Source organism: Artemia franciscana, chromosome 9 (assembly GCF_032884065.1).
Source record: "Artemia franciscana chromosome 9, ASM3288406v1, whole genome shotgun sequence".
Taxonomy (NCBI): Eukaryota; Metazoa; Arthropoda; class Branchiopoda; order Anostraca; family Artemiidae; genus Artemia; species Artemia franciscana.
In genome coordinates, this window is record NC_088871.1 from 6,703,300 (window position 1) to 6,717,372 (window position 14,073).

A 14,073-nucleotide genomic window follows, 5' to 3' on the forward strand; every position below is an offset into this window, starting at 1 on the left:
TCAGGGATGGTAACTATGATTTCGATTAGTCCTAATAGTCGACTGCTAGTTTGAAAGTAGATTTACGGAAATTTCGAAAAATAGCCTGAAAGCCCTTGAATATGGCGTTGGATTGAAAACTAAAAGTAGGCCATTGGAATCAGCATTGTCAAAAACCCTATAAAGGGAACTTACAGCCCCCTTCCCATTTTGAACAACAAAGAAATCATTTTTTTACATGGTTAGCAGTGGATACTGGAGTAATGTGTCACACTGCTATCACGGATAAAGGTGATTTTTAAAGCATAACCTCAATAGTTGGAAAAAGGTATTATATATTAATTAATTAATATATATTCGACTTCCCTATAGCTAAATGTAACATAAATTAAAAATTTACTGAAAAATAACAAAAGCTAAGAGCTCATATGGTATGAGCTCTAGCAAATTTCTAAGAATCAATAGATTGCTTTAAAAGAAAAATCAGAGGCTTAATACCGGTCGGGATTTAAAATAAGAGCTCTGAGTCACGAGGTCCTTCTAAATATCAAAAATTCATTAAGATCCAATCACCCACTCGTAAGTTAAAAATACCTCAATTTTTCTAATTTTTCCTCTCCCTTCAGCACCCAGATGGTCGAATCGGGGAAAACGACTTTGTCAAGTCAATTTGTGCAGCTCCCTGACACGCCTACTAAATTGCATCGTCCTAGTGCGTCCAGAAGCACCAAACTCGCCAAAGGACTGAACCCCATGCCCTAACTCCCCCAAAGAGAGTGGATCCAGTTCGGTTACGAAAATCACGTATCTGCGACATTTGCTTATTCTACCCAACAAGTTTCATCCCGATCTCTCCACTCTAAGCGTTTTCCAAGATTTCCGGTTTCCCCCTCCAACTCCCCCCGATGTCACCAGATCTGGTCGGGATTTAAAATAAGAGCTCTAAGACACCAGGTCCTTCTAAATACCAAAATTCATTAAGATCCGATCACCCACTCGTAAGTTAAAAATACCTCATTTTTTCTAATTTTTCCTCTCCCTTCAACCCCCCAGATGGCCGAATCGGGGAAAACGACTTTATCAATTCAATTTTTGCAGGTCCCTGACACACCTACCAATTTTCATCGTTCTAGAACGTCCAGAAGCATCGAAATCGCCAAAGCACCGGTAATCCCATTCCTAAGATAAAGATACCTCAATTTTCACGTTTTCAAAGATTTCCAGTTTCCCCCTCCAACTCCCCCCGGATCTTGTCGGGATTTATAATAAGAGCGCTGAAGCACAAGATCCTTCTTAATATCAAATTTCATTAAGATTTGATCACCCGTTCGTAAGTTACAAATACCTTATTTTTCTATTTTTTCGAATTACCCCTCCCCCAAAGGGAGTGGATCTGGTCCAGTTATGTCAGTCACGTATCTTGCACTTGTGATTATTCTTTCTACCAAGTTTCATCCTGATTTCTCTACTCTAAGGGTTTTCCAAGATTTCCGGTTCCCCCGCCCCCTCAACTCCCCCCAATGACACTGGATCCGGTCGGGATTTAAAATAAGACATCTGAGTAACGAGGTCCTGTTAAATATGAAATTTTATTAAGATCAAATCACTCCTTCGTAAGTTAAAAATACCTCATTTTTTCAAATTTTTCAAAATTAACCCTCCCCCCACCTCCCCCAAAAAGAGCGGATCCATTCCGGTTATGTAAATCACGTATCTAGGATTTGTCCTTATTTTCCCCACTAAGTTTCATCCCGATCCCTCCACTCTGTGCGTTTTCCAAGATTTTAGGTTTCCCCCTCCAACTCCCTCCAATGTCACCGGATCCAGTCAGGATTTTAAGTAAGAGTTCTGAGACACGATATCCTTCTAAATGTCGAAGTTAATTAAGATCCGATCACCCGTTCGTAAGTTAAAAATACCTTCTTTTTTCTAATTTTTCCGAATTAACCTTCCCTCCACCCATCCCCCCCAGATGATATAATCGGGGAAAAGACTATTTCTAATTCAATCTGGTCTGGTCCCTGATAAGCCTTCCAAATTTTACCGTCCTAGCTTATCTGGAAGTGCCTAAACTAGCAAAACCGGGACAGACAGATAGACAGAATTTTGGATCGCTATATCTCACTTGGTAAATAGCAAGTGCCATAAAAATAGATAGAAAACTGACAAAACAAATACACCAAATTTACACAATGCCCCAAAAGCCTTAGTGGTGTGATTAGTCCCATTAAAATTTTAAAATTAAAAGATTAAAAGAAAAAAGTTTATTTTCCAAATACACACAGAAAAAAGCTAGGTTTGATTGCGAGATGAATTCAAAATAAAGTTATCCGTGTTTCTACTCTACTGCCGTTACTTTATACCGGTAGTAGAGTAGAAACTAATTAGCTAAATTTAATCGGTTCTAAATTTAATTAGCTCTTTCACTGAACATCGTGAGTTTTTCTGAACTATCTCATCTCATGTTTCATTAAACGTGGTAAAGGCATCTCATCAAAACACGAATTTTAACTGGTTGCGAGATGAGACGACAAAAACCGCTAATGACGATTAATTAGAGACAAATAAAGTTCAGTCAAGTTGATCTGACCTATTTTCAAGGCGGAGGGACAGAAACCCTTGAATTCTTGACAATCGGCGTTGGCACATACAAAATGAAATTAAACCTGTATAAAATTGCGTTTTGGTAAGTGTCGAAAACAATTGTTGATGTTAAAGATCGGGAAGCTTTTGTTTTTATTTAAGGGTCTTTTAGAAAAACAACTTATATCTCCTTTTAACTTATTCCCTCTCATTTTACTCTGAAGGACCCCTCCCAAAAAATAGAGGTCTAGAACAATGCACTTTTCAATTTTACACGTTTCTCTATTGGTCGTGATCGAAGGTTCTTAAGGTTGATTATCAGGTTACCATATACTGAGTTTAAGACTTTTTTTTTTTTTTTTATATGGAGCCAATTTATCATTTACTTACGATATGAGTTCCATAATAATTTGAGCAGCGTAAAATAATTGTAATCCAAGTGTCTTAGAGTATACAGAATAACCAATAATCAAGACGTTATAGCTTTAAAAGTAATATATGTATGCACAGCTAAATACAAATAAAAAAAGATATACACACAGCCTCCCTTTCAAAGAAGCCATAGTGCCACGCAATGACGCCTTCGCATCTAAACACATATAGGCCTACTGTCAAAAAAAAAAGAAAAAAAGAAAAAGAAAGGTTATTATACAGAGCGTATATTCAGCATAGCTAGCCCTAATGTGGTACTGCAGGATATCACACCAGCTATGGGCGAGGGGGTCACTGGATCTTTTTACAGTAGGAGGTATTGCCGGGGCCCCAAAAAGTGTTCTTTAAGGCCCAATTTGTTCAAATTTCTGTGAGTGGTCCTTCATATGAATATGGACGGATAATTTCAATCCCAATATCCCTTCATTTGCAAGGCTATATTTGGACCAATTGTGTAATATGAACGCCTAGGGGGGATAGCTCCCCTTTCATAACAGAACTATTTTTAGCGTACCTGGCTAAGTGGTTGGCACCGTGGTTTGAGAATTTTTTGTCCAAGGGCCACGGTTTCAATCGCGGGTGTAGCCCCTTATTTGGTTTAGGACGGGGGTCAGTGGTGTGACTCTGTAAGCTCAGCTAGAGTCAACCCAGCACTAAATGAGTAACTGGAGACTTCTGGGGAAGGTAAACCGGAAGGGTGTGTGAAATCACAGGATGGTTGGTCCCCAGCCCCCCAATGCACTTTCTCGCTGAAGGGCCACAAAACGGAGATCAGCACCACCGATTTGCACCTTAAGGGTCTAGTGCGGTCTTATTTACTTACTTGCTATTTTTAGCGTAAAATAAAAGATCACATTGAGGGAATCACCAATAGAGTAGTATTTTTCTAAGTATTCCCTCTCAATTCAAAATTGAAAATCACAGCCTGAACAATATTTTTTGGCATTCAGACCCCCTCCCCTCATAAGCAAAATTAACAAATCGACAATTTTCATTTCAAACATTGTTAAGAAAAGGTCAAATTTAGCCTGAAGAGCAGATAACTGAGGGGGAGGGAACTCCCTGCAAATTTAGAATCAACCCGAACATGACATTAAAATTAAATAAAAATTAAACAAGGAAACAGTTTTTTTTGTTGAATGAGAGCGTAGACCGACGCTAAAACTCGGAGAGAGAAAAAAATTAACTTAGATATTTAGGGGACTGACCCTTCCCCGAATGGATCCCCCGACTCTTAATGCTACAGCTTCGCTTATGTTTTACTGAAGTATACTTTTTGTTAATGATAAGTTGAAACTTTAGAAGGATCGACGGGCTTATGGGTACGAGAGTACCCCAAACATGTGGGATAATTTCTGCTCATTTAAGTTTAATGCTACTTTTTTATCTTTATTTGAAAAACTAATCATTTGTTTTTACCTAGTTGATGTTAAGATTGGTTCCTTAAGGTGGTATTAAGGACTGTCATAGTGCTTCAGCACCCGGATTTCAGCGTCCCCCTCCAAAAAACAATCTTCAGATGTATGAACATGTGTTTCGAATCAAAGTTGGCGCATGTATTTCTCTGGCCAACAAAACTGTATTTAAAATAAATAAATTTCCTATTTATGCAATGGTAAAAATTACCGTTACCATTAATTATATACACATTAGATTACCGTTGGCAGTTAAATTAGATGCTCACTCTTGTTGAAGAATTTCAGCTGAAAATCAGCAAATTTCACGTTCAGCCTACAATACAAGCTGGAACTCACGTGGCGATGTCGCTTGTTCGTCTTGAATCACAACATTTTCCGCCTAACTCCAGTACTTCAGATGGAAGTGTTTATTTTTCTTCGGAGTAGAAATATATGAATTAACAATCAGATCACATCAATAAGGTAGTTTTATCAACTCAACAACTACGAATTCAACCAAAGATCTAACGGATTTGGTTTTACGTAAACTACCGAAGAAAGTTAGCAACACAAAATTGCGGAAGGTAAGTAAGTTAAGGAAGGTAAGCTGTTATCCTATTTAAGTCAAATAATTCAGTTGTGATAAATATTAAGACAATCAAGCAGTTATGGAACAATAAAGCGTTAAAAATTGCTCTAGAGCGGGTTAGACAAGTATTTCTTTTTACCCAACGTGGCTGAGACGCATAGCTCCTTAATTCACTCCTCACTGCTTCATATTCTGCTAGTAGACTAAAATTCCCGGCTGTTACTGTATGGAGTTGCTCTTTGAGTTCATCTAACTCCCGTCGAGTAGAGTCAAGCTAAAAGAGTAAAGGCGTAAATAAGATAATGTCCAACTATAGCTAGGTTCTGATAGAGTCGACTTTTAAATTTAGAATCGATTTGAAGCAAGCTAAAAGAGTAGGTTCGTAATTAAGGCGCCGTCCAATTCCAAACTTGGAGACAAGTTCGGGCAAGCTCATATATATACATATATATATATATATATATATATATATATATATATATATATATATATATATATATATATATATATATATATATATATATATATATATATATATATATATGTATATATATATATGGTTTTTGGTTATTTCTTCTTTATTCTGTTGAAAATTGGTTCAAGATGTCAATTTGACATGATGGAATCAATTTAAATTGTGTTTAAATAACTTGGACACATATTTAGAAAACAGACCAATAGCTTCATGGCGGTATTCAGGAGAGGGGGGGTACTCCGTTTGACCCCCCTCTCGCCCCGCCCTCCGTTAGATTCTGTCTGACTGATAAAAACGTAACAAAATACGTAAAAAGCAAACTTTTGAGCACACAAACTTTGATAATAACTAATCTTTTCTTAGTAGAATCCCGTCAGGAATTTTTCTTGTAACCCTTCCCATCCCGAAAAAAATCCTGGATACGACCCTTAGCATCTTATCTCCCAAGCTGCTTTGCCTTTTATACATTATTCGGTACGAAAACATTCTGTAGATAAATATTGACAAGAATACGTTCCTATGAGCCTCTTTGGTAATGAAAGAACTCCAAGAAAAGAATCCATTTTATTTACAAGGAATTACGCAACATACAACCTCAACCTCAACTTGAAGAGGAACAGTATATCTTTCAGTGAAATTCTGCAACACCCCCATTGAAATAAAAAAAAGCCAGCCATAAATACAAAAAAGTAGGAAGATTAGAGGCATTGATTCTCAGATTAGAGAAATTTTTCCTGTTTGTCTTATATCTTAGCATTCGAGACTTGGGTTAGAAATTTTGTACTTACTTCTAATCTAATTTCTATTGATTCTGGAGCGAGAGGGGTGGGCTTTTATCTCCTTACATATTAATTCAATTTTGGCGGGGTGGCATCGTTATTCATCTACAACCCTTATCCCCAGGGGGTGGAATATCTCTTTTACAGTATATGCTGATGATGTTATCTATCGTTCTAAAATTAATCGAACTAAGAACTTAAATTCGCTTTCAAGTTTACATAAAAATATATACCTTTCAATTAGCGTTAAAATATGTCAGTACTTTCCTATTGATTTTAATACGCGAATTGAATTAATCTGTAATAGAAATATTTCATTTCTTGTTTCTGATAATCCACTATATCTTGGGGTGCTTTATTGCGCTTCAGCTCGAGATACCAAGACGATATTAAAACTGAAAGCCATTTGGATCGATAATACGGTTACGAGCAAGGCTGTATCCAGACAAGGCAGGGGATGGAGTGTGTACCAGGTTTGTACCCCCTCCCCCCGTGAAATTTTTGTCCACTCGAAAAAGTGACAGAGATACATGTAAACAAATTTTTAATGCGCTTTGTAAAGCTTTTTTGTACCCCCCCCCCCTAAAAAAAAAAATCCTGGACGCGCCCTTGACTAAGTGGTGTATATTGTCGTGACGTTTTAATTAACTTTTTAATGCTGTTGCTCCCCCGTGTAATGGCCTTTAATTCTATAGCCATGACTATACACAGCCTTAATAAACAGCATGCGATTCGAGATTGGTGCATCAGAAACCCATACTCCTTAGTCAATTACCCTGATTCTGATGGCAACCATGACCTGGCTCTTGGTTCAAACAGGCCAGGGACGGCCAAAGGACTATCTAGCCCTCCATAATCATCATTTACTCAACAATGTTAAAAGACTAGCCACTTATTTATTATTAAGATAGAAATTTATACAATGGATAATAATTAAAAAATTATAACGAACAAAAATAATAAGATAAATATAACTGATATGGAACGATACAGCTTACAGCCCTGATCCGATCCCAGTCATCGAACAACTCACTCGATTGAAATACAATTTCATACTGCCCGAATCCTTCGAAGTTTTCACATGATTTTATATTGAATGAATCCTTTGAGGTTCTCATATAATTCCGCAGCTGACAATTCTTCTCCAGTGGGATTTCATAGCCTGAACATACTTCATTACACCCTTATTTTCTTCACCCCCCCTTTTTTTGTGATTTTAGAGTTTTGTTAGAGTTCACATTTGTTATTTGAAACATTGTGAATTCTTACTGGGCTTTCTATTTTGTTTTGGTAACACTGAACCAATCTCATGATTTAAAATTAATAAACTGTTCGAAATTGCTGAGACTATAACTTATCACTTTTACTGTAGATCTGGAGACATAATACATATAAATCTCGAGACATTTTCCAGTTTTTCGAGAATATAATAAACACTTGAGATTTTTTAATTTTTTGCAATTTTCATTTGATGTATTCTATTCAGTTATTTTTCTAGGCCTACTGCGTTGTTTTTTCTTTGGCTTTATTTTAATTTGTTGGAGTTTTTTTTTTACTTTACTTACTTCCTTCTGCACTCCTTCGATATGGTACTAAATAGATTAATAATGAAAACTTATTAAAATTGCCCGGCATTAGTGGAAATGAGCTTCCTGACATTTTGCTGCAATGACAACCCTATCAACCATATTGCCCGGCAAACGAATTGCCCGGCATTAGGGAAATGAGCTTCCTGACGTTTCGCTGCAATGACAACCCAATTACCCATATTTCCCGGCAACCCAATTGCCCGGCATTAGAGGAAATGAGCTACCTGAAGTTTTGCTGCAATGAAAACCCAATCAACCATATTGCCCGGCACTAGAGGAAATGAGCTTCCTGACGTTTTTCTGCAATGACAACCTAATCAACCATATTGCCTGGCAACCCAGATGCCCGGCATTAGAGGAAGTGAGTTTCCTGACGTTTTGCTGCAATGACAACCCAATCAACCATATTCAGATATCATCAAGCTATCCAAATTCTCCAAAAGAAAGGTCCTTTAAGCCGGCTAAGTCCAACCAGCCTCTGTTTCCCGAAAAGGCAAACTATATAGCCTATATACTACCTCGACAGGCTGTGTGCCGAGAAATCTTTACCAGTGAGACACAAGTCTCCAGGCTTCAGTTAATTACCGACACACTCAAGCATCAATACAATCAGCTACTCAGCATCAAATAATTGGCTGCATCAAATGTCACTAGTAATAAGAATAATTTCCGTCACATGATCAGAATGCTTGCACGATTCAATATAAATTGACGCCAAAATTACCAAAAGCTAGGATATACCAAACAGAATCCTTGAATTTAATACGACAACGCTATAGAAGAAGGAGAAGAAATTACTCACAGAAAAGGAGAGCAATGGATCCTCTTTGTCTTTTTCTTCTGATTTTAAACTACAAGTAGACTCTCTTTCAGGTACAGAATCTTTCTGTTGAGGTAGCTTCCTATCTTCATTACCAAAATTTAATAAGTCCTTCTCATGCCTGAAATTAAATAAAAGTATAACTAAATTAATTGAACTGCAAAATATAAAATAAAATAAATAAAGTCCAATGCAAATAAGCAAGTTCTGAGATTCCCAAATTTTCGTAACTTCAACAACAAAGCAATGAAATTCGACTCTTTAACATTGTGGACCACAATATACGGGAGTAGTTCTAAAGCTTTTAGGTAATTGTTATTTTTGTCATATTGTTTTAAGCTTCTTTTTTAATTGACACTGAGGGTGCGCTAGAGCAGAGCTACTAATTCAAAATATATGCAATTTCTTCTTAACATCACAAGGCTATAAATCTTTTTGTATTTTTTATCATTTCATTTTTGGACTATTCTTGGTAGTTTGGCTGATTCAGTATTCAGAATCATATAAAAAATTCTGAACACCGCCTAAGTTACTCACTCTAAAAATGATAGCCTACTCCAAAAGTAATTCTTATAGCCAATATCAGAGTCAACGCAGTTGTCATATTATTATTTTTCTTCGTTTTTTTTTCTGATCGCTTTGATAGAAGAGATGGTCGTTGAAACTTGGAAGGACGCTAATTCAATTAAAATCGTTGGCACCAGTTTTAACAGTCAAAAGGAAACACAAAGGAACAAATCTCTGCCTAGTCTCCAAACTTTAAAGATCTATTCTACTTATTCTTATACATATTCTAATTCTTATTATTTTGTTTTCTTATTAATATATTCTTATTATTCTATATTCTTATTATCTACTTATTCTTATTATACTTACTTTTTATACATGTTCTAATTCTTATTATTTTGTATTCTTATTATATTCTTATTACTATTATACTTATTCTATACTTATCTATTTTAGCTGGTACTCGAGAAAAGAAGACAATGAGACTAGACACAAAACCTGTTATTATAAGCATCAGAAATTTGGTATAGAAACGATGGAATCTGTGTTGAAGAGACGGTATCTTTTCGCAGTTTTCTGAGCAGGACCTCAGTTCCTGCCTAAATCAGATACAAGCATAGATACTAATTATAGATACAAGGTACAAGCATAAAACACATTTAAATCCATTTTTCAGTACAAGTCCAACTTTCCGATATATTTGCCACCCTCCCGACGTACTATCCAATATATTTACCAACTATCAAATATATTGGAAAATTTTCCATTATAATAGAAATTTTCCATTATAATGGAAGAACCGAGCGTGCTGAACCTGAAAGAGCAACACAACTATTCCATTTTAATTCAAAATCAGATCTTAGTCTCTGCCTAATCCCCAAATTCTAAAAATCTATAGCCTATTCTATAAATTTCACTTAAGCTTATAAGACAGAAGACAATAAAATTAGAAACAAACCTCTTATTCTTAATCTTTAGAAATTTGATATGGGGAAGATGGAATCTGTGTTAAAGAAACAGTGTTTTTTATCTATAGAGTTGTGTAAAGATATGTTTTTTGAAGATACAACTTTGAAGATACAACTTCAACGCCCACAACCTAATGGGTGTTCCTCGTTTGCGAGGGGCGGACTAAAGATGTTGATCTATGCCCTACTCAGGTCAGCTTGACTGTCCCTCGTAGGCTATTCTTGAGGTAAGATATTATTTCTACTAAAAAGGAAAGGAAAAACTGTTTATACAAAACTGTTTTAATTATTTATAGGAAAAGAGAAGATCCTCTAAAACTTAAGATCCTCTTCAATTTTCAATTTTGTGTCTAACCCTAAGTTTATACAAAGGTTCACAAAGAAGCAAATTACAATTATCGCCATATCTTAGTTGCCAATGTTAGCAATTTTAGTTGTTTTTCAAGTAATTATAACAATAAAAAAAATTACCGGAAAGGTCAGCATGCGAAAAAGTTTTTTTTATATATATAATCAACAAACATGACATAACACGGCAAATTTTTCCTATAAGAAAGTAACTTTCCTTCGCAACATCTTTCTACTTTGAAACGCTAGTTTATTCGATAATTTGTGGAATACACCATTAATTAATATTTAATTTCTTTTTACTTTCTTTACTTTACTTTCCTTTCCGTTACTTAACTTACTTTATTTTCGTTACTTCGTTACTTTACTTTACGTTACTTACTTTCCGACGGTTTCAATTAGTTCTTGCACCTTCTTTCTGAGAACAGCACACTCTTCCTCAAGCCTGGTATTATCTTCACGAAGCTGGAGAAAATCTGTACCAACTTCATCGCCAGCATCACGTTTCTCCTTCAGGTCCAATATCAACTTCTCTTGAGCTTTAACCACCGTCTCAGCGTCTAGAAGTCGACCTAAATTGGAAAAAAAAATCAAATAAACAAAAAAAAAGTGTCAAATTTAATTCTTTTTCGGTTTTCACTCAATCAAAACAGCTGCCTCAGATAAATAAAAAATGCACCAAACAGCGTTTTTTTTTTTTTTTTTTTTTAACTATAACTAAATAGGTTTGAGACCACGCTGGCTATACTGACTAGAAATTACTCTCCTTTGTTTTTGTGTTTTTTTTCTCTTATTCGTTTTTGTCACACATCAAAATTACATCCTCAACAATTTCATGCATAATGCTTTTCTTTTGGGGGTAAGTTTTATTTTGGGAATGAAACAAAGAGTGAGTCATAAACATACAATTTCTAATGGTATAAAAATAAAAGGGTGTGCTTTCTTATCGTCAAGAAAGCAATTTAAATTTTCCGTTAATCCTTGATTTAGTGAGTGGAGAGGGGGTCGCTTATTATTTAGAATATTATTTAGAATTTAGACTATTGCTTGATCAAAAACCAAAATACTCTATTACAGTTAGCAAAATACCAAGTTTCTTTGAAGTGCTTAGTACACTTCTTTAATATAAAAGTTCTCTAAGAAAGGCTGAAGGATTCACTTCCCTAATTCTCCTTGGTACAACCCTGCATAGCAAAAACTTCAAGGTAAACAGGTAAGGAATATGGCACTGGACTTGCAGTCCCTACCGTTAATGGTGATCTCCGTTTCATGGCCCTTCAGCCATGAAGTGCAATGGAGGGTTGGGGGACAACCATCCTGTGCTTTTGCACACCCTTACTGTATACCTTCCCCAGACTTCACAAGGTACCCATTTAAAGCTGGGTCGACTCTGGATGAGCTTCCAGTGTCACACCCTTGACACCTCTTCCAGACAGTTTAAGGTTTACAAAACTCCAGGTATATGGGCATTAAAACATATTTCGACAAAACTCTCATCCCACAGAGAAAATTTTTGGACCCCCTCTATAAAACCGTCTCGACTAGCGTATCTTTTTGACATAAAATAATTCTTCAAATGGGAATGGGTAAACGAGGAATTAGTGATTATTCTAATTAGTTGATGTTTTTAGTTAATTATTTAATCAGTTAATAATGAATCAATTAGTCTAATTATTCATTCGCATTATTAATTAGAGAATCAGTAATTCATTTTAAAATGGGCCTTCTTATTAATTCCTTGAGAAGAAAGTAAATGAAAATAGTAAATAATGAACATGTAAAAAGGACGCAGGACAGATTTGAATTAAGAAAGAAGGGTCAAATCTACTTGTATTGACAGGAGTTTGTCAAATCGACCGAGTAAATTTCATTTATTTGCGGTCATAATTGCTCTTTTGTTGAAAACCTTTCAGTAAGAAAAGATATTTCAGATATCAATACCAAAAGAATATACAACAACAAACAACAATAACAATATAACAACAATAAAAATAAAGAAAAAACGAACAAGATAGTTAAAAAAATTGCCCGTGTCATTAAACCTGAGCAGGGAGTGGTTATAAGTCCCAAATCTATCTGAGGAATCCAAGACAGAACCCTACAGAAGAAACATATTTTTACTGTCGAAATTTCACAAAACTACTTCAATAAATTTAACCCAGTAAGAAAAAGTAGATAAAGACAAACATATAATCACAGAGACAATACGAAGCATATAAAGTTATCATAAAAGACATGGAGGAAATATACAAAGACAATTAAGATCGAGAGCAAAACCAAAGGACGCATTTGACACTTCTCAAACGAGTTATTTTATACCTAAGATTTTCAAAATATTTATAAAGACTACTGGATGCCTGTAAACAAGCGTTTCACATCATAAATGCAACTTCGACCGGTAATGTTCAGCGCCTTCAATTCAGAACACTAACAAATATAATAGAAGGATTGGGGTTCTGAAATCAATGCTAAGCAAAGTCCTGGCTCTTAAATTTTTCCTTTTTAGGGAAACTATTTTTTTATTTTTTTGACAATCTCTAGACCGAGAGTAATTGTTTCCATTTGTTTTTGTTTTTTTTTTTCATTTTTTTAAATATCATATTCCATCAGTTCATTTCATTCTAAAAATTTATAGGATATAAATATTTCCACACATAAATTAAAACAAAAATGAATACCCAATTCGATATCAAAGAATTCGCGTATCCTGACTTGAAAAAAAGAACATAATTGAAAATATAAAAGTATTCTACAATAAGAAAGGATTTTGAAGTTTCCATCGTCTAGGACATACATACCAAAACAGTTGAACCCTAACTGTTTTGCTTGGATACATTGGGCAAGTGCTCACTGCTGTTTAATAGGATGTCCAAAGACACTTTTTGTCACATTCCACGATTCAGCAACAAACTTCAGTTTTTAAAAATACTTGCTTATTCAAATCCTCAATGGCAACAGACTTAGAGGATTATGAATCGGAATGAGAACAATACTATTTCGTTTGGATTTGCAAATTTGCTCAGCAATTTTGCATTTTGCAAAATTTGCATTACACGATTCAGCACAGTCTTAGCCCAAGAAAGTTTCCAAACAACTTTTAAACTCAATTTGAATCTAGACATAATTTTCCATTGCCTTGGGTCTTCACGCCAAATTTTTCTGGATGTTCTCTTTTTTTTGTAAATTTTTGGTATTTCCCCTTCTTATATTAAAAAGTATTCAAGTACAATTTTCCATGCTGATTTCAAACTTTGTAATCATATACTTTAATATATCCCCTCTAATCCTATTATAAGTTTTTTCTGAAGTTTTTCTTTTCTATCCGAAGTAAACAGCATAAAGAAGCGTTTTTTTTTACACTTTTCTATAAATTTGAGTGAATTAATTTGATTGCTTAGAATAGTTTATTACACAATTTCTTATTCTGAATTCAGAAACGCAATCATTTTTTTTTAGGTAATTTCAAAGACCACACTGCCTTTCCATGACCACAAATAACGGTTCGAACAGGAATAAATACTTTTATTAGACAGTAGAAAAAAAAAACAATAACAATATACTGTATATTTCGACGATCACTGTATATGTGATCGAAATTTTCAGTATG

At 35.1% G+C, this 14,073-nt stretch overlaps 1 protein-coding gene across 7 annotated transcripts in view; it reads right to left on the bottom strand.

Moving 5' to 3' along the window:
* The window catches only part of LOC136030944 (sarcolemmal membrane-associated protein-like), an 89,552-nt gene that overhangs the window by 10,693 nt on the left and 64,786 nt on the right, over window positions 1-14,073 (bottom strand). For all 7 annotated transcript variants that reach the window (XM_065710060.1, XM_065710061.1, XM_065710055.1 and 4 more), the window contains exons 13-15: window positions 10,849-11,038; window positions 8,626-8,764; window positions 5,120-5,254 (exon numbers count right to left, since the gene is read on the bottom strand). In XM_065710060.1, coding sequence (XP_065566132.1) covers window positions 5,120-5,254; window positions 8,626-8,764; window positions 10,849-11,038 — 464 coding nt within the window. The remainder of the gene's footprint in view (window positions 1-5,119; window positions 5,255-8,625; window positions 8,765-10,848; window positions 11,039-14,073) is intronic.